Here is an 18,630-nt window from a genome sequence, read left to right on the forward strand (position 1 = left end):
TTTACATGCTTCCTCCTAACGCTTCAAGTTATTCAAAAATATGAAACTTTGTTTTAATCATTGAATCAAATAAAGTAAAGGACATTACAATAATTACTACATTACACATACACAACTATAAAATAAAATACCAAATATATAAATAATTGGGGTTTTTTTTTATGTGGCTTGGGAACTTTACACCAAACCTACATACCAGGGTTACTGTACCTGAGTACAATGTGCTTAAGGGCAAATCCTCAGTTACATAATTCTGTGGTTGCAGATACCTCCTTAGATCCCAACTGCAAAGCTTTTTCTAATCGCTAGAACAATTTTTAAGATAACAGGCCATTTGGTCAAGCCAAGTTCATCAATCCTATTTTACTCAAATAACTTTAAGGTGACATTTTGAAGATACCCAAAGTTCTGCTGTCTACTACACTATATGGTAACTTACTCAGATTGGTTCTCTGTTTTAGAGAAAAAACTTTCTGATGTCTATGTGAAAATATACCCTTACCGAGTTTCTCCATGTTCATGTTGAAGAACTCATTTTAAAATAACAGTTGAGGTCCACCATACAAATTTTCTTCTTAATTTTAACACTGTCAACTCCTATTAATCTGATTCACTTAAATTTCCTTCAGTATTTCCTCTCAGTTTACACCTTACAGTCCTGGAATCAGCCTAGTCTGTCTTCTGTGTACTTTCTGCTGTTTCTTTGTCACAATATGGAGACTAAAACTGCACATACTACTCCAGGCGAGGTTTCATAAACATTTTATATAAATCCTATTCTCTTGAATACAACATCAAGTATTACTTTATGACAATAGACATACAAATAGAAGTATGATATTAAATATAAGCAATATTATACACACCATGTTAAAATATACATTTTAGAGAATAAAGATGTTATAATCCATAAAACAGGAGCTACATAACCAGTTCTCACAAAATCAGGTTTAAATCCCCCCTAAAAGTAAGTATGTTTGATATTACATACTAAGTGAAAAACTATTTTAATAGATATTTGTACTGCACTGCTAAATCATTCAACTTTTGCATTTATCTTTTTTAGTAAACCAAATTTCCAATGGGACCTGCTCCACCCTTATTCTTCAACCAAACAGTTGCATTTCAAACAATGGATTTGTGAATTGCACAACATCTAATTCATCTCTCCAATTATCCATCAATCAAAGTGTTACTGTCAGAGCTATATTACCTGGTAAGTAAGATACTAAAATTTTCTTCAGGAAAAACAGTAGTTAGTTTTGATGGGATGGACTGAAAATGGAAAACAGATAATTCAGGTGAAACAGTAAATAAAGTGGTTATTTTCCTATTCACAGTTAATAAACATGCAAAGATTATATTACAAGGATGTTGGTTAGGATACTTACCTGATTACAAAACACTCCCTACAAAAATGTAAAAAATTTTGAAAATAAACAAGGACAGATGTTACATATTAAGTTAACCAGACAATTTTGGTACCTCATATTCTAAACGTTTAAGCAACAACAACAACTTGTATTTGTATTGTCATGCACAGGGTGTAGCTCAAAGTGTTTTAAAAGATGTCAAATAAATAGTTTGAAGAAAAGTAAAACAATCTAAAGTAGGTAAAAATAATAATGAGAGTTGTTATCAAAATGCCACAAGGAAAACAATGTAAAAAGTCAACTCAGCATACATAAACATTAAACTGTCAATAATAGAACATGCCAGGCATAAAGTGATCTTTTTCATTTAACAGTTAAATTTGATATGAGTCTGTACTGTGTAATCATACCACATTCAATAACTTCTGAAAACATAATTTCCTTAAATACAGTTTCCTACACTATCAAAAGGATCTGTCACATAAGCTTTTGCCTCTCAGAAGATTGTCTTCAGATTCTGTTGTGACTTGTGTCAGAGTTTCCTCCATTTTCACGCTCCTTTTAATTGTGTAGGAAACACTGTGCTCACTGATACCTTGGCTTTCTTTGCAGTTTCTCTAAAGAGGAAGACCTTCACTTTTAAGGATTATAAGGGTCTGTCTTTTATTCAGTAAAATTTCAAATATTTTAACATCTAGCGATGCCATTTTGTTTTCTGTTGATGCTGCCATTTTGAGTTTAATGTGTATACTGTGTGATGTACTTACTGTGTGATGGAGCCTGCCCCAAACCCCAACACAAGCACACAAAGAGTCCCGGGCTCAAATAAAGGATGGTTTATTAACCAAATTCCTTTAAACGTAACAAAAAGCACAGGTTTCTCCACAATAATCTTTTCTCTTTCCACAATGTTGTCTCTCACCACCACACTGCCCTCCTCCAGTTGAATTTTGCTGTAAGTCCTCCCAGCTCTGACTCACCTGGACAAAGGAGTGCAGTCCTTTTTATTAAGGAGCCGGGAGTACTTCAAGTGCCAGGGCCACTGCCTGAAGCAAGTACTTCTGGGTCATATGGAAGTCCCTTTTTAGCAAATGCATCTCCCGACAGTGCCCCCTTGTGGACCACATCTCCCAGCATTCCCTACTGGTTCCCAAATGGGTGCCATTACGGAGTGCTGCTGCCATCATCTATTCTGGGGGAATATGAACTCCCCAGCAATATCTTCCACTTCCGGGGGGCTGTCTGTCCATCTCCTCCGGCCATCCGGTTTGGCTCCTTCTGTCCTCTGGGTGGGGATGCCCATCTGTCAGCTCAGAGCCTCCCATCCAGGTAAGGAACCATCCCCTTCTCTTGTCAGGATGCCCAGCTAGCCCATGTGGCATTTACAACTATTACTAGGCATGTTGCTATGCAGGATGACCAGAGTTCACAGAGCCATTTAAATGGGACCGTATGGTACACATACATGATCCACAAAGGCCTACTTGACCTTCATACGGTACATGCATGAGAAAAAAAGTTTTTGTGTTTTGCTAGTTTGCAAACACTTTTGCTAAACCTCCAATAAACTTTACCTATTGTTCAGTAGAGAAGACATAGTGCCAGCTCAGTAATTGTGTGATATTTGTATTGCTTCATTGCCAAATCATCTTTCCAAAACATCAATGATTTTTTGACTACAACGTTTTGCTCAGGTATGTAGACTTTAGTGAATTCCTCTGTCAGTACATCAAATGACATTTTTATTTTCAAAAGGTATTTATCACTACTGTGTAAAGTAACAGGTAACAAATTGCAAATCTTTACCAAGTAATCAAAATATTTTTAAGTTGCCATCTGCTCAAGGCCAGATCTTTGTTTTGTTTCTCTGCATACACAAATTAACCCCCTCCTCTGCTTTTCAGCTGATCTGCTTTTACCTTCAAAGTGGCTCCTTTATCATGCTGAGATCTGTTTTATCAGCTTGTCGAACTGCACCTCCAGCTTAGGCATTCTAGATCCGGCACTGCATCTGTTGTCCATAAAGCATTTCAAATAATAGCTTTGTTGGCCGGTACATCTCATCCTCGGCCTTCTGAATTACATACTCTTAGTGTAAAGAATGGCAGCAGCTCGTCAAGAAGTCAGTGCTCATTAGCAGCCTGGATTTTGCTTTCAGTGTGTGCCACTCACCATGGGCCAAGGTGCAAGTAAGACAATACACCCACAAAGTAATATGGAAAATGTATATGTGGTAATGTACTGAACTAGATACTTATTAGGCTACTAGTATTTAAAAAACAATGGTATGTCCTTACCTTACAAATTGAATCATCAAAAGAAGACATGTTCAGTCCTAGTCTGGACTAACCATCGTCTAGGCCAGCAGGACACAAACTTTGTTTAGCAGTACATGTGTAATATTTCTGTGCACATTAGAAGAGTTCACCATTTGAGCTTCACTATCACTTAAATTGGAATCTGCTGTATAATACAGTCACTAGCCATTTCTGAAGAGCTGGCTTTCTTTCTCACACGCTTCATGCTCAGACTGCCCGCACAATATTAAGTTGTTACTTGTTTCCTGAAAAATGTCTTTTTGGTAAATTGAGGTTTTTTTTTTAAAACCATCATATTGGAATATGATGTTGAACAAATTTACATAGGTGTGACAGTCAGGTGTCCACAAACATTTGGCCAAAAAATGGACATGTAAATACACATTGTGAACCTGCAGGTGGTTTCCTGTACCCAAAACTGAGACCACGACTACACAAACACAAGTCCAAAGTTCAGAAGACACTTCACCCTGGCACAGGCTTTTTTTTACACTGCAATACAGTTTTTCTTCTATATTCAAACCAATGTATGTGAGCCAATACATCCATCCATCCATTTTCCATCCCGTTGAATCTGAACACAGGGTCACGGGGGTCTGCTTGAGCCAGTCCCAGCCAACACAGGAAGAAATCCCAGGCAGGGCGCCAGCCCACTGCAGGGGACACACACACACACACACTCCCACACCAATGCACCTAACCTGCATGTCTTTGGACCGTGGGAGGAAACCCATGCAGACACGGGGAGAACATGCCAACTCTACACATGGAGGACCCGGGAAGTGAATCCAGGTCTCCTTACTGCGAGGCAGCAGCGCTACCACTGTGCCACCGTGCTACCTGAACCAATACATATCTCTGAAAATGTATATTTACAAACAAACCTTTTTACCTAAGCAACACTCTATAGAGAATATTCTATTTACAGCATATAATACTAGTAGAAGGAAAATAAAAATATGATCTAGTGATCTACAAGCAACAGAAGTGACTCAGTATATGCTTTTTAATGTTGTAGAGCTTCACTTAATGACAATTTATCAATACAGGCAACAACAACAAAAACAACATTTGTTTCTATACAACATTTTCATACAATGTAGCTCAAAGTGCATTACAAGATGTCAAAGAAGTAATTACATGCAAAGAAAAACAAATTAAAATTAGATAAGAATAATAATTCATAAATGGTATAAAAAATATATAATGTACACTTGTGTAAGATAGATATAATAAAGGGAAATATAGAATTGGTTTTTTTTTTAATTTCTAAATGACATTCTGATGATAAGGCCAGTTGGACAGGGTGAACAGAAAAAAAAGATAACTAATGAATTTATCATATTTCCAATTTAGATTGAAATTTTGTTTCAGTTTATTTTTACAAACATTTATCGATAAAAACTTTATTGCATCATACTTTATTGTATACATAAATATCTCTAGTCATATTTACATTTATACCTGTGCACATGGAGGTACTTTTTAACAAATGCTAAAGAAAGTTCATATACATAATATATGAAATATAATATTACTAACACTCTGATTCTTGTCAATGACATAGAGATGCTTATTTAAAGAGTAATAGAAATAATTCAGATTTTTGATTTATTTATATTTGTTTTGCTCCTTATAATTTTTTTGTATGTCATATTGTTACCTGGATGCTTTAAATAAAGTGTGATTGATTGATTGATTACATTGGTAAACAAATAAGAGTCAGATGTTCTACTTATACCATATTGTCCTTTAAGTACACAGTGGCATTGCATATCACTTATAATATTGAAAGACATTCTACAGTAACAGAATAGAAATTTTCTAAGCAGTGCAAAAGTATGTGATATCAAAGTGTTAAACGAATGCCCTCAGTGTTTTACCAATCAACTACAAAGTATAAATGAACTTTAAGAATTAAAGTAACTTTAAGAATTAGTTAACTACCAGCAATTTATTGGTTAATAAGCATGTACAAACATATTAAGAATGAGTATTTATGAAACACAGAAACTTCAAAGAGGACATTACAACAGACTAGTACCTACTTCAGCGCCATGTCCCTCTGCTGAGTGGAAAGGCTTCGGCCTTCAGGTGAATAAAATTAAATAACAGAAAAAGATTTACATATTAAGTTTTTTATATACCTTGATCAATGACCAGTAACTGAAGGTTTTTCATCAAATTGTATTGACTCAGCCTGTAGATAACTCCAAGTGAATTAAATTGTACAGGATTGTGCTCCAGAGGTGCTGATTTGCCATTTCAGGAAGTTGTCATCTAGAGTCCATCTTAATGTTGACCAAATTTTTATTTATAATGTTACTTTTCTTGTAAATAAATAATGGATAATTTAGAGATACTTAGACAAAATAATAAAATGTACACAATGAAACAATATTACAAGGAGATTCAACAGAGATGGAAAGCAAAATGCAATTGAAAATATAGCATTTGCTTTTAAAGCTATGGGTGCAGTAGTAGTTAAAATGAAAAGAACAAGAATGATGTAAGGATTTTAAAATGAGGAAGTTGGTCACCAAATATATGCAGCCTAGTGTTTACAAACACTTCACCTACGAAAGCAATTGACCATGTGGGCAGCATAGAGGAGTTATCATGTAACAACAAACCATCATAGTTATAAATGGGAGTTAGGGCATGGCATTTTAATTTATGCTCATGATGGCACTCCATTAAATGCTAAATTGGAAAAACACAGAAGTACACAACTCAGATATACATGAAATGATCCCAAAGTAATATTAGACAAAAAAAAAAAAGAAATTCATACATTTTGTATCAAAATCCTATATAGTTTTCTTTGTACAAAAAAGGTCAATGGATATGTCATGGATGGAGATTACTGTGCTATGCTGAATATTCAAAATCTGTGTAGCTCTCTTGTGCTTCGGATGCAATTGAGTAACATATATTATGTAAGAATATACAAAAATGTTTATATGTTACAGTTTAATGATGTATAATTTTAAGCTTGTTACTTAAGTTACCAAAATAAAATAATATTTTTATTTTAAAACAATCCCTTTTGCAGGAAGTGTAACTGTGCAATTTACACCACCAAGTGCAACTGTTGGGGATTCTGCAACAGCTGTTTGCACAACAACTACTGTTGGTGATTATGACAGCATTTCCTGGGTCTTTGTGCAGAATGGCACAAATGTGTCACTTTCTAGTACTAGCAGTATTACCATAAATGGTGCAAACATCAAGTTTGTTTCTATAACTCAATATATGAATGGTAAGTTTTTTACATTTTTGTTAGGATATATTTTAAGAAAGTGAAAATAAACAAATATAATTATTACCTTCATATTTGTAATTGTATGCATGTGATGTTCTTTTATTTTCTGTTTATTTTAGTTTTTTAATAGAGCCTAAATATTAGACAATGTAATTATTGTAGTTTATTGTATAATCATTTTATTTACTATGAAGAATCACATTCATGAAAGTTAATATTTTTTAGTCTCTTGTGGTAGTCTTCAATATAGCAATATCCATCTGAAAATGCTGAGAAAGAATAGTTTTGTCAGCTATCTGTTGTTCTTCCTACTAACAGAAAATTATAACTAAAAATAATTTGAGATGTGGTAATCATTTGTAAGAAATGTTTTATTCATGGACAGGCTTTTGCTGGAGGAATTTATAATACATCTTTGTGGGATACACTAGACTGTCAAAGCCAGTGAGATTTTATTTCAGCTCACCTCTGAACTCCAGATGGACAGGTAGAAGGCTATGAATACCTTCCAGAGGTCATTCCTGGCTTAACAGTAAACTTCTTAATAAAACAGTAAGCGCAAAAAGGCCACCTTATCACACTGATAAATTGTACCCGTGACCTCAAGTTTCAGCAGTTTGTTATGTTATTTTTGGTGTAGTGTGCTGCTACTTCCTGTTCTCTACCACTGTAGGCAGGAAACTATCATCACTAGCCACAATGTCCGTTTTGCAAGGAAGAGGAAGTTGACCTGGCCCAGTGCCACATCTTCCATTGTTGTTCCATTTCATAGTTCACCTAATACATTTTTTTCTACGTGTCTTTGGCCGCTATCCTTACTTTTTTTCCATACTTCTTTAAATATTGTCTCTACTGATGTTTATTGCATTGCCATTAGTAAGCCTACTGCTGTATTGCAACTCATAATACTGTGTGTACAGTATATAAATAAATTAACACATCACCTTTTTCATAATGTCTCCTGAATGTAATTCTGTTCCCAAGCCGCTTTATGAATGTGCGTTTCTAGTGCTCCATTTCTGTATTATTAGCATTGGGTATTGACTTCATTACTTGCCCTACGAAAGAATGGTGCCCTCTCCAGGGTTTGTTTCCTGCCTTGTGCCCTGTGCTAGCTGGAAAAGGCTCCTGCAGACCACCATGACCCTATGTAGGACAAAGCGGGTTAGAAAATGACTGTCTGACTTCATTAATGTTGTTTTTATTATGAAATGTGTTTGTGATGTGTTATGTAAAGTCATCTTACTTCACTATTTTAATGCCCATTATATATCCATGAAATTTAATAAAAAAGGGTCTGCTTTTATTTTTTTTTAGGAATATACTATTGCATTTATAAATATAGTGGCAGAGATATTAGTGGTTCAGGATCTATGACAGTATATTCTTGGCCAGTTGTCACAGTCAATCCTGTAATGGCAAATGTTCGATGCAATACAAACACAAGTCTTGCTTGCTGTGTTGGTAGTGATATGACAAATGTGAATGTTACTACTGGAACACAAATTCCGCTTTCACCAACAAAAGGTAAGTACAGTACTTCTTAATTTGATGGTTACATCTACTGACTCCTCTTGAAAATATTTTGATATAAAGTATAAAAGCTAAAATGTTCAAATATGTATTGCAGTATGTTGAAGATGTTAAATTGAGAATCATATCAGTCACAGCCCCATATTCTAAGTGCAAGAAAGCTATAATCTTTCTTTGAACAGGCACAATTATGGCCTACTCTGTATCATTTCTGTCCTGTACAGAGCAATGCATACCTCAAAAACAAACTCTGTCCTTCACCACCCACCTTATACCTTGTAGAAGAACATATTAATGTATGTTAGCAAACTTCTCTCAGAAGCTGCTCTCCTAGAAACTCACAGAAGATTACTTTAATTTCTTTCTTTGTATAACACAAGACCTGAAAAACCTGAGGTACTATGCTTTAATAAAATCAAATTCATTGTTTATTTCAATTGCATTGTGTTTTTTCATCAATTAAAATCAATTTCTCCGCTAAATGTAATAATGACATTTTATTATTAGTGTACATATATTAAGACCACTCACAAATTATCCAGTTCAGTCCTAGAAAATGAAAATCTTTTTTTTTTTTTATGATATCGAACTTAATTTCCCTTACAAGGGTTTCCTTTATGAGTAATTATCTCTATTAGCCAGTTTCTGCTAACAAATACCATGAAATAATACTCTATGTGTCTGACATTGGCATGTTCCATCACTCTGCACCTTGTCACCAGGTTTTGTACAAACTAATAATCATCTACTGTAAAAATCTACTGTGTGAATAACTTTCTTTTATCATGGTGATTTGACACGAAAACTAATATAAATCATAAGGAGCTGGTGTTGGGTATTATAATAAAGTTTTGTTGGGTTTGATAGTTCTATACTTGATCATCGTACAGAATTGGACATCTTTATAATGCAAACTAGAACAATCACTATAGAAAGTTTTGTTTATTTTTCAAGTACTTTGTTTAATTATTATTATTATTTTTTAGTTTCCAATGACTACCTCACCTGCTACAATTACACAACACCGATAACCTGCACAAACCCTGAAATATTTACTTTTCAGTGCATAGCCAGAAATCTTGCTGGCCGTCAAGCCTCACCAGGCATAATGACTATATCATCCTTTACTGACAGTAAGTGGTGATAGGTATTTTTGATATAAAAGTGTTTGTTTTTAGAGATTTATACTAAATGTTTGATTCAATAATGTCGTTAAATCATGACATTTTTGTAAAAAATGATTTTTGTTCATATTTTTGTAAACTTTTGCCTATGAAATTGTTAAGCTGGTGTTTTACATTATTAATATTTGCTACATATTTTGCTTGTACTAATTCAGAAAATATAAGTGAAAAAATAATTTCCATTATTTGTAGCATTGAAGTACCAGTGCCAAGCTAATTTTCACAAAATACAATTCAAATTTGACAAATTGTTGTGAATAAAGGGTAAAATCTAATAATAATCATAGCAACGGCAAATAAAGTAATAGTAAATTTATAAATGTGCAAATAATAGAGGACTGCAAGTGTTATTAACACAAGTAATCATAACAATAACATTAAATTAAAAAATACTTACATTCCATGAGGTAATACACTTCCAAAGATTGTATCTGAAGATCATTTCTTCTAAAATAATTATAAAAATTCTTAAATCATTAAATAGTGAATCTATAACTGCTAATAGTCTGTTTAAAAATGCCAATAAAACAGTAATAGCACTAGAACAATAATAACGCTTCTATTAAACATAGTTGCTGATTATAAGAAACAAAAAAAAAATCTATCCTAATGAAAGTAATAACAAACTAGACATGTGCACATGTACTGTATATACATGCAAACACAAATAATAGTAAAATTATATTGCTGTGAGTATGACCATTCTTAAGACATATTGGGAAAATTTTGAGTTGACCTGGTGGACATTGTGGAGAGATATGATCTGGGCCGTCTTAACAGCATTATGGGCCCCTGGGCAAAGCAGAGCACTAGAGCCCCTACCTACACAACCACTCAGCAAGTCACAACATACATACTGTAGATTAGCATGTTGCCCCTATGCTCATGGAGCTCCCGGGCAACTGCCCAGCATGCCCATGCGTTAAAACGACCCTGGATATGATGCAAAACTGGAGTTTACATGTCCCTCTGCTTACTTCCCAGCTTTGATGACTACCTCATCTAGTGACGTCAATATACCAATCACTCACAATATTAAAACCACTGACAGGTGAAGTGAATAACATTGATTATCTCATTACTCTAGGACATGTTAAGAAGTGGGATTTATTAGGCAACAAGTGAACAGTGTGTTCTTGAAGGTGTTTTGTTAGAAGTAGGAAAAATGGGCAAGCTTAAGCATCTGAGAGACTTTAACAAGGGCCAAATTGTGATGGCCAGATGACTGGGTCAGAGCATCTCAAAAACAGTAGGTTTTGTGTGGTTGGTACCTACCAAAAAGTTCACTGATGTGTGTGGGGAAAGACAGTTAGCCTGTCTGGTTTGGCCCCTCAGAAGAGCTTCTCAGGTGTCAATTGCTGAAAAACTTAATGCTTTTTATGACTGAACAGTGCATTACAGCTTGCTGCATATGGGGCTGCAGAACAGCAGACTGTTCAGAGTACCCATGCTGACTCCTGTCCAAAAGTGCATACAATGGGTATTTGACCATCAGAACTGAACCATGGAATCATGGAAGAAGGTGGCCTGGTTTGACAAATCACATTTTCTTATAGATCACGTGGACAGCCAGGTTCTTGTGTGTCATTTATGTGGGGAAGACATGGCAGCTGGATACACTATGTGAAGAAGGCAAGCCAGCAGTGTGATAAAGAAGAGAGAAAGAAGTCTGATCAGTGGAAGCCTAACTTCTCAACTATATATATACAGTAGACTCTCTGTTAACCTGAACTCAAACAACCGGCACTCTCAAGCAACTGGCAAAATATCAAAGAAATTATTCTTAAAATAAATTAAAATAGATTTTGTGGAAGGTGCGCCATTATAGAGTGCCCCATGTGTAAGGCCACTCCTTGCGCACTAGTTGTCCTCACAGGTGGCACAGTGGTAGTGCTGCTGCTTTGCAGTAAGGAGACTGTGGAAGATTGAGGGTTCTCTTCCCGGTTTGTCCCTGTGTGCATAGCGCTTTGAGTACTGAGAAAAGCCCTATATAAATGTAAGGAATTATTATTATTAGTACTCGCTCACCACATACTTGTCTACCTCTTCCGTGTCTGTAAATATATATGATCTAACCTCATCTACCCTTTCTTTGACTATAAAATGGTAGGTTGGCATTTTTTATGTAAATTTTTTGTGCTTACCCAACCCTAAGTATTCTGAAACAGGCACCAAGTGTAGTGCTAACCCTCAAGCAGAAGATGGAAACATGCAAGAGTACTGAGAAAGGTGAAAATCGCTTATGAAGGAATTTAATGCTGGTTCATCAAGAAACTATGACATTAAGGTTCAGGTTTCAGAAGATTAAGGAGTTTTATGCTAAGTCAGAGAGTGACACGAGTGTGGAAAAATGTCATACTCTTCACTCACAGAAAATGGAATTGCTTGACTAGGCCCCATATTTTTCACTGAAAAGGTCTGAGGGTGGTTGTTCTGAACCCATGTTGCATGAGAAAATTAACATTGAGGGTCCGTGTTCATTTTCAAGTGGCTGGCATACTTGATTCAATGTTCAGACTTGTCAGGTGAGCAGAACTTGGTGGATTTTGAAGCTGACGCTTCATTTTGTAATGTGTTTAGTGAATTGGCTGAAGAAAATGGCTTGAGTGCGGAGCAGATTTATAATGCAGATGAGCCTTGGTTAATGTGGAAGTGTTTGCTTGATTGTACTTTGGCTGGTGGTAATGAAAAGGTAGCTCACGGGTTCAAGCTAAATAAAGAGCATATGTGCTGTGCTCATACGTGCAAACACATTAGGAATTCATAAGGGAAAGTTATGTGTGATCGGCAAATTTGCCAATCTAAGTTGTCTTATAGGCATAACTAACTTCCCTGTGTGTTATCATCAACACAGGAACAGTTGGATGGATCCTGAATTTTTTATGAAGTGGTTCCACTATTCATTTGTTTCCAGTGGTAAAGAAAATTTAAGAAAGAAAGGAATGTCAGAGGATAGTAACGTTATGTCGCTCCTGGATAACTGTTGCGCACATCCTCACACAGCTACACGAACACGTTCAGCTGATGCTGGTACATTGTTTTCATTTTCGGTCTCCAGATCACTTGCATCAAAATCAAAGCACAATAAGTCAGAGTCAGATTCAACAATAATACACAAAACGTTGTCTACGGAGTATTTTGCTTTGCATATTCTCTCGCCGGATGCACCTTTAGTTCCGGCAGCCTGCAGCTGTGTGAAGACAGCTCCAGTGTCCGGCAGCTGCTCTACTGCACATTCCTGCTGACTGCTGAAAAAATATTCAGCCCTCAAAGAGTTAATTTGCTTTTAATTACTATGGACTACACGATTAGGCCTATTTTAAATAGTAACTCTCAAGCAAGTAGAAACTACACTTCTCTGGCATCTACCAATCTCCATGGGTTCCAGTTAACTGAGAGTCTACTACATACAGTATATTAGGCCTGGGAAAGTGAACGCATTGATTTTTGTTATTAATGTGGCCAGTTTAACACTTTAAAAAATAATTTTGCATCCAAGGCAGGCAGTGAAGTGATCACCTTATACTGGTGTTCATTTTCTTTATTGATACATGCCAATATAGATGCAGGGGAGTTGGAGGAAGGGGGGTGGGACAGAGGGGCTTAGGGCAGTCCTGGTGCAATGCTAGAGAAAAGCAACAAACATAAAAATTGCACTCTTAGAGGAAGATCGAATCATTGTCATACCACATAAGTGCAAAATAAGTTATCTTTGAGTGGCACTAAAACCAAAATAAGTCTTTAATGTCTTTGTGTTTAACTTGTCAGATAGCTTGCAGTGCTGACTGCCCTAATATAATGACACAATTCTACAAAGTAGAAGTGTAATGATTACCGCTACCCATTATTCCAGTTAGCAGTATCTTCACTAATTTATGCAAATAAGGCAACATAACTAACCCAAGTAATGTAAACTGTTGGTTTTTAAGTGAGATAGCTGCTATGAGAACTTTTTTCATGCCAGAAGCAAAGGCATGCAGCAATGGCTTTCCAACCTTTTCTCTGTGGTGCCACACTTTTTGTAACCCAAAAAATCCCAACGCACACCACAATTCTACCAACTACAAAAATTTAATCAAATTAAGTTAAATTAAATTAAATGTCATACATATTATATTTATTATATTTACTATGCCCTTAAATGTCATACACATGCTAAATTGTCCCAAAGGTCTTAACTACCGGAGACGCCATCCAAAAATCAGTTTGGAGACTGGCACTTGCAGACACAGCACTTAGCAAGCTCAATGTGCCTCATCTCTGCAGAAGTTGCTGGTGAACACACATCCTGCCAGCCGGACCCCCAACACATCTCCTGGCTGATATAGTGCACTCTTAAGTGCTATGTCTGCAAAAGAGAGATTGTGAAGCTGTTTTTATGTTCTCCAGGTAGTCCCATCCTTCTCAGACAGGTCTCAACAACCTGAGGAGTGTGTCTCTCTGAGGTCTGAACCCAGGGACTCTACACTATTATTTCCACAGTGCACCAAATTGAAAACACTTGTGTAGACTATAATTATTAAGTCGTTGATGATGAACAACTGAGGATGGTATTTACACAGTTTTAACACAGTTTTAATGTATGCCCATTTAGGAGATTTGTTTACTTTCAATTAAATTGTATTTAGCAGTGCATTCAAAATCAACACTCATTTCGATCATTTAGTTTTACTTTGACACGTGTGTTTTATATACCATACCAATTTGAAAATTAACACAAGATTTTTTTTTGTTGTTATTCTTGTTAGTGCTTATAATACATCGTTTTCTCATTGCCTATTTTTTCAACATGCATTATTTTTGTGATTCATTGTGCATTTACTTTATGGTTTAAGTGCTTATTTTATGATGAAGCGAAGGGGAGATAGATAGATACTTTATTAATCAGATGCTAAACTTAGGTGGCCAAACGGATCTATCTCAACCAATATATATATCTGAACCAATGTATCCCAACCAATGTATATATCTGAACCGATATATATATCTGAACGGATGTATTTAAACCAATATATATATTCAAACCAATGTATCTGAACCAATATATATATATATATATATATATATATATATATCTGAACCAGTTGATATATTTACGAACCAATCTTTTTTTTCTGAACAGCCCCTCATAACCCTTGTGGTTGGTTTTTAAATTAAAGTTTGGATTTGTTCAAATGTTCCTCTCTGTTCAGAGAGAGAGAGCGAGCGAGCCCGTACTGGAGAGAGAGAGAGAGCAAGCGAGTGTGTGCTAGAGAGAGAGAAAGAGCGAGAGTGCGAGCGACCGAGCAAGCGCGTGATGGAGAGAGGCGGTGTAAGGGCTATTTGACCAAGAAGGAGAGTGATGGAGTGCTGTAAATGGTCATGAAAATAAAGAAAACACATTGAATGAGGAGGTGTGTCCAAACTTTTGGCCTGTACTGTATATATATATATACAGTGGAACCTAATAATTTGTTCCAAAACTCTCGTCATAAACCGAGTTGGTCGTGAACCGAAGCAATTTACCCCATAGGATTGTATGTAAATACAATTAATCCGTTCCAGACCGTACGAACTGTATGTAAATATATATGTAAATATGTAAATATATGTAAAGATTAAGCACAAATATAGTTAATTACACCATAGAATGCACAGTGTAATAGTAAACTAATGTAAAAACATTGAATAAGACTGACACAAAACACCCAGGCTCCCTGCTCAGCTACACGAGCAGGCTCGCTCTCTGTCTCTTTCTCTCTCTCTCTAGCACACACTCGCTTGCTCTCTCTCTCTCTCCAGTACGCGCTCGCTCGCTCTCTCTCTCAGAACAGAGAGGAACATTTGAACAAATCCAAACTTTAATTTAAAAACCAACCACAAGCTACCAAAAAAGTAACATTTCAGGAGTTCATGCTAACAGCCTTACAGCCCGATCGCTGTAAATACTTTTTTTAAAATGAGTTTTAAGCACAGCGGAAAAAAAAAGGAACATTAGAACAAATCCGAAATTTATTTAAAAATCAACCACAAGCAACCAAAAAAATAACATTGCAGGAGATCTGAGAACTGAAAACTGACTGAGAACAATGAACAGGGAGCGGCTCAACACATGCTTAAAGTAATCGGCACGCACGTGCAGGCTCGCTCTCTCTCTCTCTCTCTCAGCAGCACGCACCCTCCCCCTCTCTCAGCAGCAGCAGGCAGGCACGACTGACCGAGAACAATGCAACACGTGTGGAAATCATCGGCGTGCACGAACCGAAAGGGAAACTGTCTTGTTCGTATACTGAGTGTGTGGTCGTGAACCGAGGCAAAAGTTTGGCAACTTTTTGGTCGTGAACAGAGTTGTACGTGTACCGAGATGTTCGTGAACCGAGGTTCCACTGTATATGTATATATATATATATATATATATATATATATATATATATATATATATATATATATATGTATATGTACTGTATATACACTGTGTTATAAGTAGAACACATAGAAAAGTTAGTCAGTTACCCATTATGCAGTATATGTATGGCAAATTACTTGGAAAGTTGACTATACAACATGAATATTTTATTTGTCAAGGTTGAAAACAGATGTGCATTCACACATCTATCATCTGAAGTTTCAATCTCCTCTTATGTTGAAATGAAATGATGTCTTTTATATTTAAAATAAAAAAGATTCCTGTAAGTAAAATAGCAAAAACAAGGATCTATCAGGATGCATTTTTCAGGTTTTTGAATTAATATTAACATTCTCCTACAAAATAACTTATTACTCCAAAATGTAAAAGGCAACTCAGATTTTCTTACATCTCTTACATGATTATTCTTGTCTTCATACAAAAAAATGGCATTTATATATTCATTCCTAAGGATTTATCTAAATTAAGAGGTTGTGTGTTTTAGTGTGCGACAGGTGTTTTAGAACATTTTAGTAGCATTTTACTTTTTTGCAGTTTCCTATTTTGAAAAGTTTGGGAAAATGTTATCTCACTTGGCACTTGACACAAAGGACAACTCAAAAAAGGGAAACATTAAAATGTTTTGTAGATATTTTACTTTTATGCAGGTTAAGTACCACTTGAGGCTTTTGGGGTCATAATTACCCCCAGATATTGCCTTTATAAATCTGTGTACTCAATTTTGAAGTTATCAAAAAATTTGAAAAAAGACATTCAATATCAGTCATAAAAAATGTCTGTGCGAGTTTGTAAATATGTCCAACACTGATGAGTTGAACTGACTCCAAACAAAATAAGAGGATTAAAATAATCTGCTACAAAAAAGAAGACTAGACCAGCCTATCTAAATAATTAATATTCTAACTGACATTAATATGGCACCTTTTGGACTTTATGAGAAGAAAATTCTTGACACCAAAGATGCTGCTATGAAACATCATAGCTTTACAGATTATGAAATAGGGAGCTTGCATAGAGGCTCCTATATAAAGTTCTTCTTATTGACTATAGAACAGTTTTTTTATGTAATCATATTATATCATATCATTGTATGCATTGTCCCTAGCATATAAAAACCACTGTAAAACCCACATCCTTTGAAGCTAGTTTTGTTTGGTATGCCAAAAGCTTTTCTTAGCGTAAGTAAAGAATTCTAACTGAACCCCATTTTGTACCTTTATCTTTTCACTGTAAACTGAGCTATGAACACTTGCAACTTGCCTCAGGTAATCTTAATATAATATATGAGCGTTTGTACAGGAGAAACAACAATAATGACTACACAGATAAAATGATAAATGTTAGCTGTAAGCCATGTATATACCCACATTTGATTCTATGCAGCCAAGTACAAACTTTTTTAACAACTAATTTAGTAGTTTACTTGTTTGATTATTTATGTATTTATTTCCAGTAACATAGTCCTCTAACACAAAAAGGTCTTCTCTTAACTTTTGTTAATGTACTTGTGACAAACAGCATTTGCATGCTATTTGAATATACAGTAAGCATCCATCCATTTTCCAACCCGCTGAATCCGAACTCAGGGTCATGGGGGTTTGCTGGAGCCAATCCCAGACAACACAGAACCAATCCCAGGCAGAGTGCCAGTCCACCACAGGGCACACCCACACACTAAGCACACACTAGGGCCAATTTAGAATCGCCATTCCATCTAACCTGCATGTCTTTGGACTGTGGGAGGAAACTGGAGCACTGGAGGAAGCCCATGCAGACACGGGGAGAAAATGCAAACTCCACGCAGGGAGGACCCGGGAAGCGAACCCAGGTCTCCTTACTGAGAGGCAGCACCGCTACTGCGCCACCGTGTTGCCCCATACAATAAGTAAGTAATAAATTTGCCACTTGAGTCATATCATTCTTTCTGCATATTAAAGAAAAAAACATTTTTCTGTTCTTTTTACAGTATTTACAAAATATTACATTTACGCTTCCCATTTTATTGAATTGTTAGGTGTGCACATTAGAAAAGCGGCAATGTTCATTTTGTCATTTCCTTAACTGTCTTTTTTGTTCCATTGAAAAACACACTGTATGCTAGCTGATGTCATAGAATGAATGAAATTTGGTGAAAATTGGCAACATTTTTCTTTTTGACTCTTTCTCCAGATCCAGATTGTAATAATGCTATATTTGGTCTTGGAATAGACGGTGCCACTTCAGTTTCCAATAATTGCCCTCAGGGTCAAACCGGAACACTAACTGCAATATGCATTAATAAAAATTGGCAACAAACCCTGCAAAATTGTACTTTAAGTGTTATCCAAGATATTTTGGTTATTTCTCAGGTAAATTGTTTCCATTTTTTTGTATCTACTTTGCACCTTTTGTGAAAATGTTTATTTGATATTTGGAATTCAGGCTTCACACATTGTACACTTCATGTCTACATTTTGTCAATTATTACTAAAACATGAAAAACGTTTCTGCTTTAATGATGTGCTTACATAGATTGTTGTAGACACGGAACACACATGAAATGCATGTGTTC

General features: G+C 35.7%; 1 protein-coding gene across 1 annotated transcript in view; it reads left to right on the forward strand.

The window, feature by feature from the left end:
- The window catches only part of LOC120526088 (adhesion G protein-coupled receptor F5-like), a 76,659-nt gene that overhangs the window by 37,374 nt on the left and 20,655 nt on the right, over positions 1 to 18,630 (forward strand). The window contains exons 9-13 of the mRNA XM_039748983.1: positions 1,067 to 1,216; positions 6,747 to 6,953; positions 8,274 to 8,483; positions 9,476 to 9,622; positions 18,249 to 18,427. Coding sequence (XP_039604917.1) covers positions 1,067 to 1,216; positions 6,747 to 6,953; positions 8,274 to 8,483; positions 9,476 to 9,622; positions 18,249 to 18,427 — 893 coding nt within the window. The remainder of the gene's footprint in view (positions 1 to 1,066; positions 1,217 to 6,746; positions 6,954 to 8,273; positions 8,484 to 9,475; positions 9,623 to 18,248; positions 18,428 to 18,630) is intronic.

This window comes from Polypterus senegalus, chromosome 3 (genome assembly GCF_016835505.1).
Source record: "Polypterus senegalus isolate Bchr_013 chromosome 3, ASM1683550v1, whole genome shotgun sequence".
Lineage (NCBI taxonomy): Eukaryota > Metazoa > Chordata > Cladistia > Polypteriformes > Polypteridae > Polypterus > Polypterus senegalus.